The following is a 22,947-nucleotide window of genomic DNA, read 5'->3' as shown; positions in this document are numbered from 1 at the left end:
ATTTTGGCGACGAATTTTGCGACATTGGCGACGAAATAGATAATACTGGAATCTTCTATAATTTTGGCGAAAGAGCCATTAAGAACCGAGATATGCCTGATTGTTCCAGAAACTTCTCTCCCCTGCTCAGGGAACTATAAAAGGCAGGCAGTCTAAGCTGAAAACAGTCATGTACAGAAACGTGGAAAGAATCACCGAAAGGTTCAGAATCGCATAGTGAGTCAACGGCGAATAATTATATCAGTCCAGTGAAGCGTAAGCGCTGTGTAGAGTTCAAACGTTTGATGAATTGAGCTGTGTGCCAATTCTAGGAATTTATTGTAGAAGCAGCATCGAATCGTGTGTGGAGTAGCCAGTCGTGTAGTAGTGTGCCGGCAGTTGGATACAGCTAAAGGGAGAAGACAGTGGAGATTTGCAGGCGTTGGAGAAATCGTAGAGAGTAGCTACGTAGATTTAATCCTCCTGTTGAATTCTATCTGGATGCTTTGTGTGTTGTGGTTTTATTACTACCAATTACTACTTGTTGGCTACTATTTGTTGTAGTGTGTTGCTCTGTATTATTTGTGTTCGTCCCGGCAGTATATTTGTTGTCACTGTATTCGTTTCTTCTTGTTTAATGAAAGTCGTCGTTTGTTACTAAAGGACCGTTTCTTCATCGACTTGTTATTCCGAACAAACCCCGGAATTCATAATAATATCAATAATTTTAATCACAAAAATTTGTCATTGCATTTTACCATTCTAGGTTTAAATCATGATGGAACGATTTAATGTAAAATATATATTTACTAAGTATTCATTTCATTTACAAATTAATACAAAGAAAACAAAAATTAGATTTTCCTGAATTCATAATTTTTATTTTAAACCGAAACAATTTCTGAAAATCGAATTAAGAAAACCAGTGTTTTACTTCGATTAACTACTTAAAAGAACAATTTAGCATTCTTTATTCTTCAGTTTTGAAAGAAGGAATTCTTGAAACATTTTTCTATTACATATATAAGCATGACAGGAAATAAGTTTTAGAAAAGAAAGGTCCAATTTTATTAAAAGCTACTTGAATGATATCAGTACAGAAAAAAACTTAAGTACCTCTCTTCTTCATATTTCAAACACAAAGATTAAATTTACTTTCCTTGGTTCATGCAATCATGTATTTAAATGAATGAAATTGTGAATACTTATTATTTCATCTTTCATTCAGCTGGAAGAAAAGAGAAGGTATTATTTTTTTATTCTTTCTTTCTGTAAAAGTATTCTAATCTTACGTATATTGAATTAAAGTGGATATTAAAATGAAGTTACAAGATTGAAGTTAAGCCTTCTTCAGACTACCTATTCTTTTATATTTGTTTAAATGATATATTTTTATCATTCAAAAAGCATACGGTGTAGTTGGATAGTAGAAGAGTATGTTTCAAAACCCTGAAATGAAAGGTTAATATAAAAATATTGATATCAACTGAAGTATGTACTTAGAGATAGGTACGAATTTATGAAAAAAAGAGCCTATTTGATTGTAGGAATTATTGATGCGATATTCAAAAAGTGATTCAATAATACCAGGACATAGTGTTTGGTTATTTTCTAGGGCAAACCTTTGATAATTAGAAATAATAATAATAATACGGGTATCTAAATTGAAGTTAACTGAAGCCTTTTTAGAAAAAAAAATGAAGCTACGAAAGATTGGTTTCTATTGATATTTAGTATTGAATATACGGTCTAAGAGAATGAAAAATTGCGAGTAGTTTACTATAGTTAAATTAAAAATTTAGATGTTATAATAAACTATTATTTTAAATTTTTGCTATTTTATTGGAATAATTAATTTCAGCTAACAAGTAGGGAAAAAATATCAGTTATCAAGGGGATTGATTTTTACTTTAAATATCACCGAATTATTTTAGAATAACTTAAAGAAATTGTATGTTTATGTTTAAATTATTAATTTAAATATATATACGAATCAACATAAAAAAAACTCATATCCAGCAATTATTTAAAGTAATGTTTCAAATTTTATTCCAGTTTCAATGAGACTAAAAAGATGTTGCTTGCCATTGTTTGTTATTTGAAACATGATATATATTATTTATAAACATTATTGGGTTTCTTTGTTGTGGCATTTAATGAAAAATTCGTCTTTATACGAGATCATTATTTGTGAATCGCTTACATCTTATACATTTCCTCAAAATCTTTTTCATTTAATTATTTCAATACAATTAGTTATTAAGTCGATGAAAGCGACATAATTTTCTATACCATGATATCATATAACGAATCAGAAAAAATAAAAGTTGATTTTTAAAACTAGATACTAATTAAATATTTTTTTATTTTTATATGTGAAAAATAGAGATAAATACAATATTCTTCAATTTATACAAACAAAAAAAGATATGAAAATTGAGCATATTATTCCGAAAGATCTTTTTAGATCGTTCACATTTCGAACACCCCGCTGAGAGAGGCTCATTAATTTAATGAGAATCTTCTCACAACATGTGTTCGAAACATATGTCGCATTAGAAAAAAAAAGACACTCTTGTTTTGAGAATATTTAGCTCTTGTGAAACAGTTTGGGCTGTAAATTTTTTTTATTATCTTTTGCCTTTTTGCATATTTTAAAGTAATAAATGCTGAAATTCATCCATTTTAGAGAAGTTTTCAAGATGTTGTTAGGTAAGTTTTCTAGAAATGATATTTAAAAAGTAATTTGATGAGGATTTATTTACGAATTTTATTCCAAAACTTTTTTCTTTATTAGTTTTTGAACGTAATTCTTTTCTGGCCTGACTCCAAAAGAATTTTAATTGATGAAACCAAAATAAATGATTATTTTATTAAATAGAATAAGACACTCTGTATGAGAATGGTACACTGTACAACTAAGCTGTATCGAATAAAGCTTTTTTTTATAATTCAATTTTTTTAGAAACTTTTTTCATGGACGGTAGTTGAAATATTCATACTCATTATGTTTTATTCTTGGTTATTTAGACTATTAATTATGAATAAAAATTTAATAATTAATAAAATATTTTTTTATTTTTCTTCTTTGGCAACTATTTAGTGGATTTATTCGTTTCTGCATAAGGATATTATTGTTACATTATATGTAAATCATAAATTTCTTGAGTTCTTTCATTTTTTAAACTGCAATTGAATTGAGAAAAACAATTTAAAAAAATATCCCTCTTGAAAATTGTTTTGAAGAATAATAAAACTAATAAATTAAATTTTTATCAAAGAAAAAACATTAAAAAAGTAATTAAAAATTAATTTAAATTAATGGATAAAATTAATCCATTATCTACTAATTAAGTACAATAAACGTTAATTTACATCAGAATCCTGAAAAATGGCGAAATATACAAAATTTCAAAATTCCAACCAGTTAGGAGGGCAATAAAAATCAACATCTGAACTTCTTGTTTGCAAACATGAAATAAGTCACGCTATGTAAGAGCACTTTTAAATTTCCAAAATCTTTTTATATGAGCTAATTAATATTGCAAGTTAAAATTTTTTTTACAAAAAATTAAATATTTCATTCAATAAAATATCTTAATTAAAAAAATTTATTTAAAAAAATCAAAATACAAAGAATAGATTTTTTCAAAGAATAAATTCACCGATTTCTGTTACACACGAAACGCATTTTATATTTAGATATTTATAATTAAGTAAAAGTTTGGAGCATTGTGTTACTAACAATCCATATAATGATGACTATACCAAAAGAAGTCTTAGCAATGAAGATTCTTTTTTAGGACAGCGACATTGAAGAAAGATTGGTAGACTATATTTTGAAATAGCCTATTTTTGACCGTTCGTTGCTATGCAGCGGTTGAAAAATTTTTTTAAAAAAGGAGAAAAGTCTTGGAAAATCTTCAATAGAACTAAATTTGTTATGAATTGAGAAATTTCTTAGAAAATTAGATCTTTACATTTAGAAGAATTTTTTTTTCTGTTTTCATTCCAGTTAAGACTGTACAAATATAATAGTATTTCAACATTCGAATTTCCTAAAATTCAAAGCTATACTGGGATATATCTGAAAAGTTTTATTTAGTTCAACGATGACATAGAACATTTCCTCAAAAATGCCTCAGTACCTGGAACGATTATGGTTAATTAACAGCTGAATGGGGATGAAAATATATTTCTTCTTAAGAATTAAAAACAGTTCAGATTTGCTTTCTAAAGAAATTACAAATGGAATGAAAATAACATAAATATAGAAGCAAGCTCAAATAGCACATAAAAAATGGGGAATATTAAGACATTTGTTCTAAAAAATAGAACAGTGGAGTTAAAAAAAAAGGAAAGAGAATATTAGTTTAAACATTGAATAAAAGATAAAATATAAAAAAGGAGAAAAATATTAAAATAAATAATAAAATATAATGGGGAAGAAAAAAAAATTAGAATATTAGAGAGAAAACTTAATTCACCTGTAAATATATATATATATATATATATATATATATATATATATATATATATATATATATATATATACATATACACAAAAGCAAAAAATGATGTACACAAAATCAAGATGCTTAAGTGCATTGTAAAATTTCGTCATTCAGAAAAAAGAAAATGAAAAAGTTGTTCAATTCTGATTAAAGATTCCGACTGGTTAAAACAGAGCTGAATAATTAGATCTCCGTTCATGGGTCAAATCACTTTAGCCAAGATATAACGAATATAAAGTAAACTCATTTTCATTTAACACATATCTAGTCGGATGAGCGATTAATTATTTATAACTATGCACATAATGCACAGTTATGTAACTTCATCAGGCACATAACTATTAAATAACGAGAAATGACACCATTAAGAATCAGTTATTAAATTATGAAAGAAATTATTTGATATAATACTGGTGATTGATTAGTAATGGTAATTTTGATCTCTGAAACACTTTGACCATTCTATATGTTCATAACATAATTAGCACAAAATAAACCATCTACATATTTATGATCTACTTTATAAATTTTTGACTAGTATAAATGGGTTAGTATACATGGGTCTTCCTATGAAATTTAATATAGTTAAGTTTCCAATCTCAGATTCTATCAGCTAAGTTAAGCTTTAGTTGGAAGATAATGGATATAGCATTAAAAGTGACTTCAGTTGGAGGATAATGGATATAGCATTAGAAGTGACTTCAGCTCGTGGATAATGGATAACGACAAAATTAACAAAAGTAATATGGAATAATGATCAGAGTCCAACATATGTCAGTCTAATGGAGTAGAGAAGAAGTTTTGTTCAAATCAGGACAAGCTCCTTTCCTTTTGTATCCTCTTTGCTTCAGTTCTCCGAATAATTGATAACAACTTTTGGGTAGAAAAAGACGGTCCAACACATTATGCTATGAAACATCCATTAAAGTTTTCTGGTAGAAAATAAAGTGCAATGGCTAAAAACATCCTCGCAAATGATTTATTAAGAATCAGATTTGACTTCTAACGTGCTTCGTGTATGATAACACCAATCTTCTTGTAGATTCGTTATTGTTGGAATTTTTGCGCAAGAGCCATTTTTGTCCATATTGCGCCAAGCATGTGGTTCAGTCTCCTACAAGACATACTTAAAATTGGTAATCACATTCAAGTAATAAGAATCTTTTGACAGAGTAACGTACTGAATATAAATCCCCTTGAAATGACTTAAAAATCCAACAACCCAATATGTTTCCATTTCATTTATTATTTATAATGTATTTCTATATTTTTTTACTGTTTTATATTGTTTTTTTATTTTAATTATTTATTTATTTATGTTTTGTACGGTATGTTTCCTTATGTATTTAACAGTTGTGTCTTTTTACGTTTCAAAAATAAAATTTGCCTTCTGTCTTAATGTCTTGTTTCTAAAGCGGGGATGTAGGTGGTGAAATAGAATATTGGTACTCTAATCATGACCTCGAATAAAAATAATTCTTAAGATCATTTAAAACCATTTACTATTTGGAAGATAATGCATATTTCTAATGGTTTAGAAATTAACTATTAGGTGGTAATTGAAATGAAAACACTGCATACATGCTTCTTTTAATTTTAAATGAGAAAAAATTCAATCTTCAGAACAAGCAAAAATTTGATCATTTTAATGTGCAAAAAATTTATTTAGTTGCCGAAAACTGTCAACCCAGAAAACGGAGAAAAATGACTACTAAAATGCCTTAATCAACTGTCATCCAAAAATAAAATTTTAGAAAGGCATTGATTTCTCTAGTTTTATCGCTTCGTCATTTGAGGCATTTGGGTCGTATTTTTCATCATTTGAGGTGATAAAGAATACATTCAAAATGAAGTGAACATATTTCCATTATCTCAAACCAATATTCTTTAAAAGTGTTTCTTTAATGGAATGAAAAGTTCATGAAAAAGTTTCACGGTGAAACCTCATAGATATTTCATTGTAATTTTTTTGAAAGACTATGAATTTATTAACTTTAGAAAAAGTCTGGGATTCTGACACGGTTATAATGAACTTTGTTATCAGACACATAATGCAGATAATAATTTATATAGGGTTATTATACGCTTTTTTTTGCTTAATATCATAAAGCTTAAACAATACTTGTGATGAATTTTTAACTTAATTGATGCCACTGGTGAACATGATGTTTAATCGGCATGTCACTGGCGTGCAAAGTCAAAAGTTTAACTTGGCATTTTTGATGAGGAATCGCTAGTTGTAATACACGTTACATCTTTGGTGGGTTCTTTTGGTACAATTACTGGCATGTGGTTAATACACAAATATACCGCTGAAAGTTTTATTAAATACTATGCCCAAATATTATATGAATTGTAAATGAGAAATAAATCTATACTGTTATTACACAGAGATAAAATATGTTGAACAAATTTATATAGTTAAACCATCCAAAATTAAATATTTTCACACTGATTGAATCAATGAACTTTAATCAAGCCTGCTTTGGCGATTTGTATATTCATCAGGAATACCGGTTGTGTTAAATTAAATATTTAATGCAAAATTTGCAGTTCAGGCCTCGTTTAGCAAAGTACTTTTAGGCATCAAAGTTTGGCATAAATAAAAATCTTGTTATTTTAATAGTTTTACATCTTTTCTACTCATTGTGTGCATGAACATATCTAATGGAATCAAATCCTGAAATGTTAACGAAAACATAACTTTTAATTAACATGGTACAACTTCACACTTTCTTCATTCAAATTACGCATTTATTAAACAGAACTTCCTCCCCCCCCCTCAAAGATAGAGGAAATCACTCAGTTAAATATTTGCTGAAATACTGAAATCGTTTTGAATTACATTTCAACAATAAAATGAGTTAAAAAAAATCTCTAATATATTTCTAAAAATGTCAATATTCAGGAAATATTTGTTTTAAAATTAAATTTTTGTCATTAAAATGGTAATTTTTTGATAATAACACCTTTATTGGAGGGTACAGAAGGTCATTCCCCCTGGCTTATTAACAGAAATAAGAGAATTCTTTATTTATGTAAATTGGCATTATTTAATTCTGTACATATTTGTAAAAACCTTTACAATTTCTGAAAATATCTTTTCCCAAAGAAATTCAAATTTCCTCAATTTTATTTCTTTGTTAATTGCTTCGATTTTCAATGTATAACTTATATTTTCAGAAGCAACTGTAAAATGTTTATTTTTACAGTTATGAGTTTCTAGTTCTCCAATATTCTTGATAAAAGTTCTATGCGTGTTTACGCTAGCGTAAGATTGTCTTTACAATCCTAAATTGTTATATTATTATTCATTAAAAAAATTTCAGTGGATCGAGACAACTGAATATTACTTTCAAAACCATTACCAGTTACAATTCTATTATTTAAAGAGTTCCTAATGCTTTTGAAAGCACTTACTGAAAGCCACCTTTCATTTAAAAAAAACCGAATGCTGTTTGAGAAAACCCTTTCTTAAAAATGTATCTTATTAGAAATTTTCATTTTTATATGTTTAAATAAATTCTTTAAATGTTTTGAATTTTAATTTCACTAGCAGGTTTCTGAGAAGCTTTCATTTTTTGAGATTTGAATGAGAATAACTAATTTTCTGTGATTTTTAAATATGAGCACATTCTGATTGATGATTTTTTTTTTCAAAATTTAGGAAATTAAAATCACACGAAATTGAGTTCGTAAGTGAATGTCCCAATTTTGAAGATATATTAAAAAACTAAATTTTTATTTTTTCATTGGAAATAAAAAAAATTCTAGTTGAAAGTTTAATTTCATCATAGTTAAAAATATTCAATGCGAGAACTTCAAGAAAGGGGAACACTATTGAGGTGCTATAATAACTTATCCAACATATTATTATTTTGTTGCATGCCTGAAAGTTTGAAGGCTGCAGATATATATCAATGGTAGCAGTCTACTTTTATGGGGGTAGATACATGAAACGGTAGGCATTTGCTCTACCGATACCAACTAACATTGACGAACTTAAGACATGTATTTTTGCAGCCTTTAAAAGCGTCGCATCGGAAATACCGAAAAAAGTGTGGGATACGTTATTGTATCTTTTCGATATTGTTTATATTTTGGGATAGGATCATATTGAATACTTATAACTGTGTTGAATGTTGGATTTAAACTATATCATTTTTTTTATTTCCGATGTACAGCGATATTACAATTTCTTTATTTCTGTTTAAGCGTAAAAGATCTTAAATAAAAAAAAAAAACTCTACGAGAGTGATCTAGAATACTATTGATTTTTAAATAACTTTCTTGTTTAATTTACACTTCAAGGATCCAAGTTAAATAATGCGGATCAAAAAAATACATTTTCCTAAAGAATAAAAATTCGATGAGCCTTTGAGCTCCCAGATTAAAGATTTTTTTTTATTTTTCGGTACAAGATTTTTTGTAAAATTGAACTACTCTAAAATGCCTTTCAGGAAGTGTTAAATAGATTGCTACAATCACTGAGCCATCAAATGGGATTGAAACGAACGGAAAGTTTACAATGTTTAGTTTTAGAGGGATCATCAAAAAGTATTTTTAAATGACTGAATTAATTAGTTAAAAGGTTTTACTAAAACTTCGCAGGCAATTTTTTATTTATCTTTTTAAGTAAATCTCCAAAGCCACGTGAGTTCTTAAGTCTTAAAACGAATTTCTATAGATTCTGTAAAACATTAACTAGGCAATAAATCAATGTATTACAGTTACCTTATGGTTCTATCTTCATTAGTGTTTTAATCTAATTAATATGCTAATTTCATAACAATATTCACAGTTTCATCATAAATCATGTAAATATCTGAATGAAATAAAAACCTACTAGATTCAATCACTTGCAGAATATATTAAGTTCGGTAGAGTACGGATGAATATTATTGCCTATTAGTCGCCTTCAGCGACTAGTTGCTCCATCACGAATATCGGTTGTATTTAAATTCAATAAAACCTCTTATATATCTTTGATGAACTTGATTCTGTCAATTAAATAATGATAAGCACGAAATTGGGTTGGACATTAAAATATACTCATCAGCAAAAATAATGGGACACTTTTACTATTTATCATTGCATTTTCCCAACACTATTGTCAATGGAAATGGTTCAAGACTATAGATTTGTTTTAGATGTATGCATTTATTGACTCTGTTAATTAACACAATTATTTACTTAGTCCTGCCAATTTTTTGCGCTTAATAGGGTTGTTCGTTAGGAAAATAGCCGCTAATTTTTTTTTGTAAGCCTCTGTAAAAATTTTTAAAAGTTATAAAATTTTAAGAAATGTTCCATGTTATGTTAAATGAATTAAAAACAATTTTGGGGAAATCTCGGAAATTATAATATAGTTCTCAAATTCCTTTAAATAATTTCAAGAACATGATTTTGCTACAGAAGTGGATGAAATAAATTTTTAAATTAAAAAAAATAATATTTTTTTGCACATCTTTAAACACGGCTGAGATAAAAAAAAAAAGTGTTAATTATAACATAATAAAATTTTTATATCAGAGCAAATCTGGGATACTAAAATTCCGGAATCTTAAATATTACTTGCATACCTGCAATAGTTGATAAAATATTTCGAAAAAGTGGAAAATTTCCATTATTTCCCCCATTGGAAAATTTGTCGGTCAGCTCATCATGATAGAAGGATTTTAACAATTGTTAATTAACGATAATTTTTAGATCAGATTACTTTTTATATAAAATGAGATTACCTTTCCTATTAAAGCAAATATATTTTATCTGCTGAAGTAAAATTTTTAGAATATGAAGAAGAATTTTTTACTAGGAGAAAGAATACTTATGTTGGTGGATTATGATTTTAAATGAATCATTTATATTTTATTATCTTTTCTTATAAGATTTAATGACCAATTATTAGATGTGCAAGTAGTGCATATTTATGAATATAAGCATAATCCTATAGTTTAAATGCTTAGTTTAATAAATATAGATTAGATATTAGATTAGTTAATAAATATAGTTTAAAATTTAAAACAAGGGCTATAAATTCCGCATTGGCAATCAAATATAGTTACAAATTTCTGTTTTTCATATTAAAAGATAATTTTATTGAATAATTAAAATGAATGCTATTTTGTATTTATTTAATATATTCTAATGGTTGGAATTAATATTTTATCTATGCTTTAAATATAGATTCATATATTTCGTGAAAAATATAAGTGTAGCTCAAAAAATTAAGGGAACCATAAAGGTGGATTGGAAAATATTTTTGAACGTAATGATAGGCTTATATTTAAAAAAAAAGAATTATACGTTAGTTGTGATTAATTTGAGAAGGAATATGCGTGCAAAAAAAATCAATCTGAATCCCGTCTAGTTCATCTTTTAGAATCTCAGTGAGATAAAATGAAAGAAACATACTTTTTGCTTTTAACATTTGGGGTTTATTTTATATATGGTCCTTGGTGGGTTGACTCTTTTCTGGCGTAGTTTTAAGCAAATAAAATTAACTATAACTCAATAGCTATTGCGAAATTTGGAACAAAATTTGTTGTTGTTGTTTCTAATTCCAGGTGTTATAGCTGCGCTATACCACCTCCATAAAACCAAAAATCTTTAAAAAGTCAAAAAAAAAAAAAAAAAAAAAAACGGATCCTTTAAAATCTCAAATATCGTAAAATTTAAACATTTAAGAATGTGATTGGGGGAGGCTTGATCTGCCTTGCGCCAAGAGCATTCAGCAAAGATCATCCGTCCGTGTTGGAAGGTGAGGAATTTGGTGTGTCCACTCAAAAAACGAGAGAGAGCCGTTTGCTGTTTTCTAGATTTGATACACATATGTAAAAAGAGCTACTGAATTAAAATTTTGTAATCCGAATTGTAATAAAATTTCAATGGTAAATCGTAATCGTAATAAGTAATCGTAATTTTCTAACTTCATGTTGCTTTTCTGTGGTACTATAATTCTACTTTCTTATTTTGCTTGTAAACTGTGAGAATAATAAAACAGAATCTTTCTTCCTTTGTATTTTGTTGAACTTTGAATTTCATTGTAAAACTGAAGTCTACTGTTGAAAATTAAACAAAAAAGGCGAATTTTTTTCTAAGATATAATGAAGGCAACTTTCAGTTTCTGGTGACATTTTAAATTTAGAGATTTCTTTCCGAAAACTAATTAGTTTCGAAATGGCAAATATAGTGATTTAAATAAATTAGCCACTCTGAAACGTAAATAAGTGGCCACATTTCAATTATAAATTTTGGCCGAAAGGTTTATTTCTTAAAGATGTTATTTCTGTATCTGCGGCATTTAATAATACCCTTCTGTAAATTAATAATTCTATTATTTAAAAAAATATATACTCAGTTGCTAAAATCACAATTTTTTTGGAAAATTATTAGTGGGAAATAATTTTCATGATAGAAATTTCATAGCCATAATTTTCATAGCCATATTCAAATATTATTATAGCTATTTTTAAGTAAATGTCTACATCCTCGTGTTGAAATGAATAGAAAAATTTAAAAGTAAAATATTTTAATAAATGATAAATGCTCTTCCCTTTCTTAATTCAAGATAAATGTTAATCAACGCTTGAAAAATCATCATTAATAGTTATATCAAAATTTTACAGCTGAAATTTATATGAAAATAATTTCAGAAAAAAAAGAAATTTTCTTTCGGTCTTGTTTTCTTGATTATTGATTGTTTTCTTCAATTAATGAATTCATCACTAAAAAAATTAACTTCAAATAATTATGAAAAAAAAATCGTCTGGAATTAGACATATCAATTATGCGTTACAGAAAATAAACCATTCCGCAATCATTCAATTCAAATTCTTTGATAAAATCTTACTGCAATGTTTTCACTCAACAATTGAAAAAGTCGTGTTTATTTTAAACTCAAGATTCTTAGAATAAACATGAATATCTGAAACGGTAATCTAAAGTGGATTGCTGGAGAATCAATAAAAATTATAGCAGATTCTCCTGCGTCTTTCGGAATTTCTTTCAAATCATTTACATATTGTTCATCTTAAATGTTTATTTTTAGTACTATTTCAGCATCTATTTCAAATTCGGTATGTATTTTATTTATTTTTATTGTGGGCCTTTTCTAATACATCAAAAAGTCAAATCTTCTACCTTACTCTTTCCTTTCTACTGTTTAGAGTCTTGTCAACTAATCTGCGTTTCTTACATTTACTCTGTGCTGTTTATATATTAATAAATTACAATTAATGTTTTATTTAAAAATGATATTGTTGTAATATCTGTTTTAATTTATATTTTCTGTTGAATATTTTGTTAATAATTTGTATATTTTTTATTGCATTTTGATATAAAAAGTACTTTATTTTATTTTTCAGATAGGAAATCCCTTGTATTTCTGAATATTTGGGTGCTGATGGACTAAAAGGCGTTAGATGAATGAATGAAAAAAAGATAAAGATAATAAGAGTTTAATTATAATATTTTAAATGAAGAATTAAAAAGAACTGTTAACAGAAGACAGATTACCATTTCAAACGATTGCATTGTCTACGCTAAATGAGGAACTGACAATTATGGAGAATATATCAACTATAAAAGTACTTATGCTAATGAAAACATACTGATAAGATTTATAAGAATTACTGATAATTTTTCAAAGCACGATGAACAAAATTTTACTCAGCAATCAATTAACTTCTGAAAATAATGTTGGAATGTTCATTACAATTTTTTGGTTTTAAAAGTAAAAATCCCATATCTAAGATGAAACTTAACAACAGAATTCAGATGTTTTTAAAACCTGCTGAATATTGTTTGAATTTTTCGAATGATCTTAGAATTTAAAGGTGGTATTTAATACAAAGAAAATATGAATTCTTCTCACTGGACTGCGACAAGAAATGCCCTGCTCCGAGAATTCCTCAACATAACAGAGCCCCTGCAGCATTTCGATCCTCTGCCTGAAGTATCCACTTTCGAATTCATTACAGAAGGAGCTCTCATAACCACCATAGGATTTCTCGGTGTTATCGCCAACATCGTGTCTCTGGTCATTCTCTCCAGACCTCAGATGAGATCTTCTGTAAACTGTGGTTTACAAGGATTGGCTGTATTCGACACTATTGTCCTGATTTGTGCTGTTCTGATGCTTGGCCTCAACAAGCTAGGCAGCAGAGTACAGTTTCTGAAGTCATACACAGTCGACGTGTCACCTTTCATAATACCCATTGCATATCCAGTGGGTCTTATTGCCCAAACAGGATCAGTTTGGACAACGGTAGCTGTAACTGTCGAGCGTTATATTGCAGTTTGCCACCCACTGAAAGCCAAGTCATTATGCACCTACAGAAGAGCAAGATCTTTCAATCTTTTCATCACATTAATGGCCATTTTCTACAACATTCCAAGATTCTGGGAAGTGGAACACACCGAATATTTTGCACCAGATATGAATCGCACAGTGTATAAAGTGGTTGCATCACAGCTGAGGGTGAATAAGCTGTACTACGAGGTTTACCACATTTGGCTGTATCTCTTAGTTATGTATTTCATTCCCTTTTTGGTGTTGATGGTGTTTAATATCTACATTTGGCAGACTGTCCGTCGCGCCAACAGAGAAAGGCAGACCCTGAGTCGCAAGCAAGAAGGTGAATTCAGCCTGGCTATGATGCTGCTGTGTGTTGTAATTGTCTTTCTGATCTGTAATATTCTGGCTCTTCTCATAAATATCATTGAGTACTTCGACATTTTTCTGCCCCCGCTGGTTCGAGTTTCAAATCTCTTGGTGACGATCAACTCATCAGTGAATTTCGTCATCTATTGCATCTTTGGCAGGAAATTCAAAAGAACATTCCTCGTGTTGTTTTGCAAGTACCCCATTCAGCGAGCTAGCATCAATGATAGTTTCCAGGGAAGTACTTGGATACGTTTCAGAACCATCAAATCTTCAACTGGATCTCTTAACCATTCCATCACTGGAAATGGACATTGCCATATTTAAAGGAAAGAAGAGGAATTCAATGACAAAAAAATTATTTTTATCTGTTTTTTGGATCATGTATGTTGTATTTTGTGGATTATTACTTCCTTTATAGAAATTTTAAGCATTTTGTCATTGTGAATTCGTAAGTTTTGTTACTACATTAATTCAAGTAACAAAGTTGGCTTTTTCATCCCTCGAAATGTGACTGATATGCATCCATATGTACTGTCAAATTTTATGTCAAGTATTCATGAGGGAAAATATTACTCAAGTGAGAAACATTCTGATTTTTGTGGGGTATGTATAAGTGTTGCTGCTTTCCTTGTGGAGAGTGTAAGTATTTTATCATTGTGAATTCATAATTCTATTTGTTATAACAAAAGCAGGATTTTCATCTTCTGAAACGAGACTGATATGAATCCAGCTGCACTGTTAACCTTGATGTCAGGTATTTGTAACTGTATAAGTATATTGTGATATGTAAAATAATAAATGTTTGCGAAAATTCTTTCTGTTCTGCATTCATTACTTTCCTCTTCATGTGTAGTTATATATTTATATGCATATTCATATCAATGGTTAATTACAGTTTCAAATCATTGTTTTAACTGCATTTGCAGTATAACTCCCTGCTTCGAAATTTTTAATTCCATTTTTTTTTGTTAATTTGTATTTTTCTATGGTCCCTTGAATTTCCAATGTGCAAGCTTATTGTTAGAATTATTTTGTGAAGATTCTTGCCAAAAACAAAAGTTGTGAAATACTTTTTTATTTCAGAATTACTTGCATGTTTGAATTTCATTCGGACTTTATGCCCGAAATGTTCGTAAATAAGTAATTTTGAAATATTCTTTATTTCTTCTGGGTCTTAAATGCTGTTCAGTATATTAAATATAAAGCAAAAAAAGGTTTTTCCTTCATTTTTTTTAAAAAAAAAGAAAAGAAAAATTTAGAAGACTTTAAATGGCAATGTTTGTTTTGAAGATTTAATAGCAATTTTTCATAAATGAATAGAGAACTACATCAAATTTATTGAAGTAATAATATAATAGCAGATATGTGATATTTAAATTTATTTGTTTTATTTTGAATGATCAACTCTTGAAATATGGCTATAATAATATTAATTCGTTTCATTTTAAATAATTAATTCATTATTTTTTATGCATTAATGTTTTATATTAATATATATTAATACTGTTATATATTAATGTTTTGCAATTTTTCAAAATTCTTTTTTTAGACAATTAATATTTAATATTTTTGATTTTAAATTCGATGCATATACTACTTGGGTTTATAATTTTAAGGTATTTAAAATATAAATATTTTAAAATTGGATTTATTACAAATACATCGTAAATTAAAAATAGTTAAAATACAAAATATTTAAAATGAACAAGAATTTTTTATTAAATATTTAAGAGGCTAAATACCATGTAAAACTTAATTTCACTTGTCCCATGATATTTAATTAAATTATCTCCATAAAAAATGATGATAAATGCTTAATTTATGACTATAAAGCAGAAAGATTTGATTCAAATATATAAGAATATTTGTATTATTATTGATTAAATAACTGAAAGAAAATAAATTGCAACACTTATTTTTACAGGTTTAAATACGAATTTTCAACAATAAAAAATTCATTCCAGAGATTTTTCTGTATAAAATGGTATATATGACATGTAAAAAATAAGAAAATCATATTATAGTATTTCTTTGGAAATATAATATCTCAAAGTAATTTCACTCACGAATAATTTAATCAAATATACTTCTTTCTAAAGATTCAATTTCGATAAAAAATTGTTCTTTTTAAAAGTGGCTCAGTTTATTGTTGTAATGTAATTTATTCGTCTCATTTTACCAAGATCTTAGCTGAATATATCATATTTTAAATGTATTTATAAAATAGTACTTGTATGCCATTTATAATTTATTTAAAATAATTTATTCCTGAGTGCATAATTACAAAATTCCTGAGTGCATCAGTACAAAATTATATTGTTGCTACATATATCTAAATTTCAAATTCTAATCATTTTGTTTTAATGCAGAAATCTATATTTCAGCAGTTTTATCCAATTATGGAAACAATTGATTTCGTAAATGTTCTCCGATAAAAGTTGATTTTTAATTAAATAAATTTCACAATTTTGGATTTTTAAGAAAATTAAAAGTGGAAAACTATCAAATGCCATCACCGTTCCAGAGATAAAATGGAATTCATTTTTATTCAACTTCAGAAATAATAAAAGAAAGTCGATAATTTTGTACAGTTGAATACAAAATTACTTATATGTACAAGTAATGCAATTATTATTTTTACAGTTTATTGTCTTTATTCATCTTTTATGAGCAATTTTCTATCAACCTTTTGTTGAAAGCCAGTTAAGAGATTTTTATATCCAAATATTTCATGTATGATGTTGCATGTATTAGAAACTAACTAGCATGTACATAAAATTGTAGATATATCTTCGGAGCACAATGTGTTTTAAAAATATTTATGTGGTTGATGTACATTAACTATCATATTTTGCACATGATATTGATACAATTTTTCGTTTTTTGTAAATGGATGTGATTATCTGTAAGTATATATTGTACCGTCTTTTTTGGTTCGGTGTTCTTGATATGTAATTGTCGTGCAAATTGGTATTAAATGTCTATTTGTTGATCAAATGCATCTTATTCTGGTTTATTTACCCATTAATGTCAATACTACAAACAATTTCTTTTTTTACCTATAGCAGAATACTATAACTCAATATTTTCCTTTGTTTAAACGTTATACATTTTTTTAATAAATATTAATCATTATAGACAAAAGGAAATGACTCTAATTTCTAATAAAACATAATTTCTTTATAAACGTTTATTCAATTTGATTTGTTTTATGTTTTTGAGTATGGAATAGTGTAATCAATTCTTTATTCATCTTCTGTTATGCTAGAGTTTTGAAAATTTCAGTTCTTGTGTGTTTATAAATAGAATATTTTAACATTTTTTAAAAATTAAATAATTACAAAATCATTAAATTTTATTAAATTTTGATTTCTTTTCAGTAATATCATCTAATTGCAAATTAGAGAAAAATAATTCAGTGTCCAATATATTTGCAATATTTATAAAATAAAGACAAAAACATTGATGAGATTGGAAAACTTCCACTTTTTAACTTATTAATAAAATGTGTTATTAAAACGTTTTTTTTTTAATTGAACTTGCTTTTTGAAACCAAAATAATTCAAATGGGTATATTTTAACTTATAATTTAAATAATGTATTTTGATTTCAAAATTTTAATTGAGTAAAATTTTGTGTAAAATTGAATAAAATTTTGAGTTAAAAGCAAAAGTAATTTTTTTTTTTACTTTTTATAAACTCAAAATATATTCTTGATAAATGATTTGCAGATAATTAAGAATAAACTAATCTTTACAATCATAAAAATATTCGCAATAAATATCTAAACGATACATTAGATCACATTTGTGTTGCAAACTTTTCGCAATTGTGTCACCCTTTAACTTTTAATAAACATAAACTGAAATAAATCTGGTTTCTTTCTTATTTTTTATAATTTAAATTAGATGAGTCATTAAAAATGCTATAAAACAATTCATTAAATTTCACATCATGATTATCTACATATATTAAGATTAATTCTGATAATCAGGTTCCCTGCACATGCGTTGAATGATGCCAAAAATAAATCCAAAATCAGGAATCTCGACCTTCTCTCAGTTGAATAATATTATCTTTAAGTCTAAAGTTGTTTATTTTTGTTGGATCAAATTTATTTTAGACAATTAAGTGACTAAAATAATAAGGAATAACATTTCAAAGTTTTCATCTCAATCTGTTGAATTTCATTCTTTTATTTGGAATTGCAAATTTACTTTATATAAAAAGAATGGAAGGGAAGGATAAACTTATTTATTTTATCTATATATAAAAAAAAATCATTAATTCTATATCATTCTCTTACAATTGTATAAGAATGTAAGTCTATAGTTAATTGGTGGAGTAAATAACTTGTGGCCTTTCGAAAACACATCTTCTCTAGTTTCTTTCAACAGCATGTAATTTCATACAAGGTGATCAAAAATACATATACACTTTGACACCATATCGTTTAAATAATCAATTAATAAAATTAATCATTCATTCATTTCTACTTAAAATAATAAAAAGAAGATTCATTTTAGCTTTAAAAAGTTTATTATTATTATTAGATAACGAAATTTACTTGCATTACATTTTATACTTACAATTTATTTATTAAATAGATATTTTTCATGAATAATATGTCAGTGAATCGTAATATTAGAAGTTACTTGGTAAATAGATCATCATCAAGTAGATTAATTGATTCCTTCATTTAGAAAAAAATTGAGTGATTTGAACCTGCAATACCTACTATACCTAAATCTGCAATATGAAGACATAATTTTACTATACATGTTTAAAAAAGATATATAAGAATAGGAAATGATGCTTCCAAAAAATGAAGCATGGCTTGCTCTTTGTCACAAGAATCAGCTTATCTTTTTTTGTTGACTTTATTCTTTTCTATTTTTACATATTTCAACCAATGATAACAGCCCTTCAGCAATATTTTTTCGACGTGAAAAGGTATCTGGATGAATTTTTTTTTTAATTTCTTGTTAGGACATAGAAGTAGCCTTAAGTACCTCATAAATTCGCCAGATCAAACAACGATGAACTATTTGATAGGGTCTATAGCTAGACAAACTATTGGAAAATTGCAATATGCTTCATGGAATAAATAACTTAAAATTATCTATACATTAAACCATTGAATTCAAACTACCAAATTTAAAGCGTAGCTCTTTTTTAATTATAGATGCTCAATAAGAAAGGTTTCCAAATTTTAATTAGGTTTTATATTAATACACAAAAAATAATTTTACATGACATTCAAATTCAAAATAAGACAATGCCAATTTTATTTCCACACATTTTTTCTTTAATTTTTATAAACTTTTCAATACTTTAGAATATATTTTACAAGAATATTTTTCAATTTCTATTACAGGATACATCTAAAACGAGTTGCAAATACATTAAAAGCATTGTTTTTGGTACGCGCTTCATTACTGCTAAATAATTTCGTTTAAATGCTTTATTTTTAGTTAATTGAAGCGATTATTTTTTTCATGTTTAAAAATAAGTTTTTGCAATAAAATAAGGATAGACAAATCAAGAATGAAACATTTCTACTATATTTCAAACAAAATGGTTAAAAATCCATTATAATTTAATAGATATATGTGAAACATAATGTCTATACCTTAAGTGAAAGTAAATAATACCTAGGTAATAATAATACCTAGGTAACAATAGCTAGGTAATAATGGACACAAGTCAAACGTTACCATTAATCGTGAAATTTTTTTGTTTTGAACATTAGTTCCAATTATGGAACATTAATTTTAATTTTAATTTGTTTATGTGATAGGCATTCAAAGTACATAATACATAAATATACATAGTACATACAAAGTACATGGAGTATTTATACAATATTTTATGTACGATTCATTGTATAATTGTACAATAAACTTATTTACCAATTTCAGTGTCTTCTCGTGAAAATAATTTTGCGAATTGCTTAATTGGAACCTATTTACAATTAATAACTATTTCACTCTCATAGAGCAGAAAATTCTCTGTAAAAATTATTTGTTTTTCCCTTTTTTCAATAAACCTTTCATTTTACTTTGAAATATTTTGCCAAAAACAATAGACTTTTAGCTAACAAAGAGAACCACTATTAATTTCTAACAATTTGCTATGATATTTGGAGGAGTAAAACAAACATGATAAATACTGTCAAATTATGGAGATTAAAAAAAATATTATTATAGATATTTTTTGAAGAAGTATTGGAATTACGTTGAGAAATTATAATGAAAACCGAGGCTTAGAGCATTTTGTGATATATTTCTACGTATAAAGAAAATTCACACCTAACCATATACACATTAAATAAATAAAAAATTAAATATCGAAAAGTTTTATGTTGTTCAGTGAGTATTAAGCACTTAAATAATTGCTTACGTTGGTGAAGTTATAAAAAATTAAGCTTAGATGAAAATATAAACTGCACACTTTCTGATAAAATTACGAATTTCCAAATAATTTCATTAAAAATTCAAAATTGAAGTATTCATTTACGATTCTAAATTTTGATATTAAATATTATTACTGTAGGGAAATTTAAATTAAATTTTTTTCCCTCACATTGGTAAAAATTGAGGAATCAGAAAGTAATCAATTGAAACATTTAATGAACCGTTTGGTATTTTTTTCTTAATAGAATATTTAGAGTTGAAAATTTCAAGAGCTTTTAGAAATACAAGACATCTTGCATCAAGAGCTTTTAGAAATACAAGTTGCATCTTGCAACTTTTTTACGGGAATTTAAAATAAAGCTTTTTTAATGCTCTATCTGGAACTTTTTTACCGAGAAACAACCGTCTATATAAACAGAATTTTCTTTTCCGGTATTTTCTTTTAAACTTATTAGTATCGGAGGGAATAAATCTCTTGTGAAAATAGTTCATAATGGAACTCATAATGACGCTGAGAGACAATGTAACAGAATTCTATTTTTAAAATATTCTACCGGAAGGAATGCGATTGTGTGAAAAAAATTCTGAAAAATCGTGTTTGCCTCTTTCGAGACCGTTGAAGAAAAACAAAATATATTAAACTTTAGAGATAAACACATAGAAGGAAATGAACTGCAACTAAAAATAAAGGACAGAATATCCCCAAAGAAATGTTCCAAAGTCTTTACAGATGCAATCAGGGTCACATCCGGATTCTCTTTTTTTCCACTTGAAATAAAATTGCCGTTTTACATTTAAAGGATTTTGTTGAATTGAGCAAGAACGTTAACTGATAACAGCCAATAGTCACGTTTAGCCATTTATTTCTTTAAAATTGGTCTGAGGGTTTTAAGGTTCTGCCATTAAAAGATCAGTGAAAGACAAATTGTAAAAGAGGATTAAGAATGAATAGAAAAAAAAAGTTCTTCTTAGGTTAAATGGTTATTCAGTGGAATTATAAATGTATAGAGATTAATTTGCTTTTCAATGTTTCAATTTTAAAACTCCGTTAAAATACTTTGAATTTTATTTGTTTTTATTAAATTTAGTCTAATTTTCCAGTTAGAAAATAGTTTTTAATTCCATTGAAACTTTTATTTGTATAAAATGTTATCAGTAGCAAAATATATACTATTCTTAAACTGATGATATTTTCTAAAAATTTTCTTTATAAAATGAAATTTTTAACAATGAAAATAAATGGAGAACGAATCAATTCATCCAAAGACTTAGTAATCGTAAAACGAATTTCATAGTATGTAAGTTTAATCATTTTTTCTTACTAATTTATATAACTTTTATAGTTTGATGGCAAACATGTTAATAATTAAATAATATTTTTATGAAAAATCATGATTAAACCATTAATTTGGAAACTTTTTAAAGATAGGTACACACTTTTATTCGGAAATATACTCTAAATGTCTTTAAAAGTTGTTTTATGATGTTTGTTTCCCACGGTTCCTTCCCACTCTTATTACTTATTTTTCTTAGAATATACAAGACATACCTATGTCTTAAACAATAAGATTTCTGCCATATACAATGAAAAATAAATAAATTATGAAGTTTTCAATATCACTATTTGAGACAATTTTAGTTGCCGCTTTTTGCACAACTGTCGCTCCAATGCACAGTGCATCCGAGGCGGTTGTTGCATGATTTCAAATAGTGATATTTATAGCATAATATTTTTTTATTTGGACTCAGAACTGTGGAAGTTTTTCATACAAAATGTTAGTGTTCAAAGTATATTTTACTAAAAGTAACTAAAATATCAGATATATACTTTACTAAGATACAATGAAAGAGTTATTTTACAAAAATGAAAAGGAGATTTTACCAAATTGTACAAAACTTTAGATTTCATGTAAAGATCGTTTATACGATCCAGCAGCCAAAATTATAATTCCCAAAAAATAAATTCTTAAAGTATTTGTTCTATTGGAAGCAAAATTTCATCTTTAATGATTAAGAAATTAGTAATTGGTCTACGAATGGGTTGAAAAAATTTAATTTTTAAAGTTAAAACACTGTTTTAACTTTAACCCGTTAAAAACCCGTTTGTAAACACTGTAATTCAGTTTTCAGAGATTTTGATATCATAGTGATAATGTTCAAAATTTCTTATCTAATAACTTATCAAACCCATTTTGTAGTAATTCAAATTTGCTATTAAAATAACGAATAATAAGATAGTGAAATAATAATTTCAAATAAAAAATATTGAAGTTAACTATCTCTTAAGCAGAAAATGAGATAAAATCTTTTCAAAAATAAATAACTATTTATTGTTAATTTATATATAAAAATTAACCATTTATTGAATGTC

The 22,947-nt window shown here is 26.7% G+C and overlaps 1 protein-coding gene across 1 annotated transcript; it reads left to right on the top strand.

Annotated features, from left to right (window-relative positions):
- The first annotated feature begins 13,162 nt into the window (after window positions 1-13,162).
- Window positions 13,163-15,020, top strand: LOC129984602 (FMRFamide receptor-like). Its single transcript, XM_056094528.1, has one exon. It carries the CDS (start codon window positions 13,354-13,356, stop codon window positions 14,482-14,484), a length of 1,131 nt encoding a protein of 376 aa, XP_055950503.1. The 5' UTR covers window positions 13,163-13,353; the 3' UTR covers window positions 14,485-15,020.
- The last annotated feature ends 7,927 nt before the right edge of the window (window positions 15,021-22,947 follow it).

This window comes from Argiope bruennichi, chromosome 9 (assembly GCF_947563725.1).
Source record: "Argiope bruennichi chromosome 9, qqArgBrue1.1, whole genome shotgun sequence".
Lineage (NCBI taxonomy): Eukaryota > Metazoa > Arthropoda > Arachnida > Araneae > Araneidae > Argiope > Argiope bruennichi.
This window is presented reverse-complemented; position numbering and strand designations above follow the sequence as displayed.

Excerpts from the sequence above, each read along its gene's own strand:
- LOC129984602 (XM_056094528.1), top strand. The coding sequence starts at position 13,354 with ATGAATTCTTCTCACTGGACTGCGACAAGAAATGCCCTGCTCCGAGAA.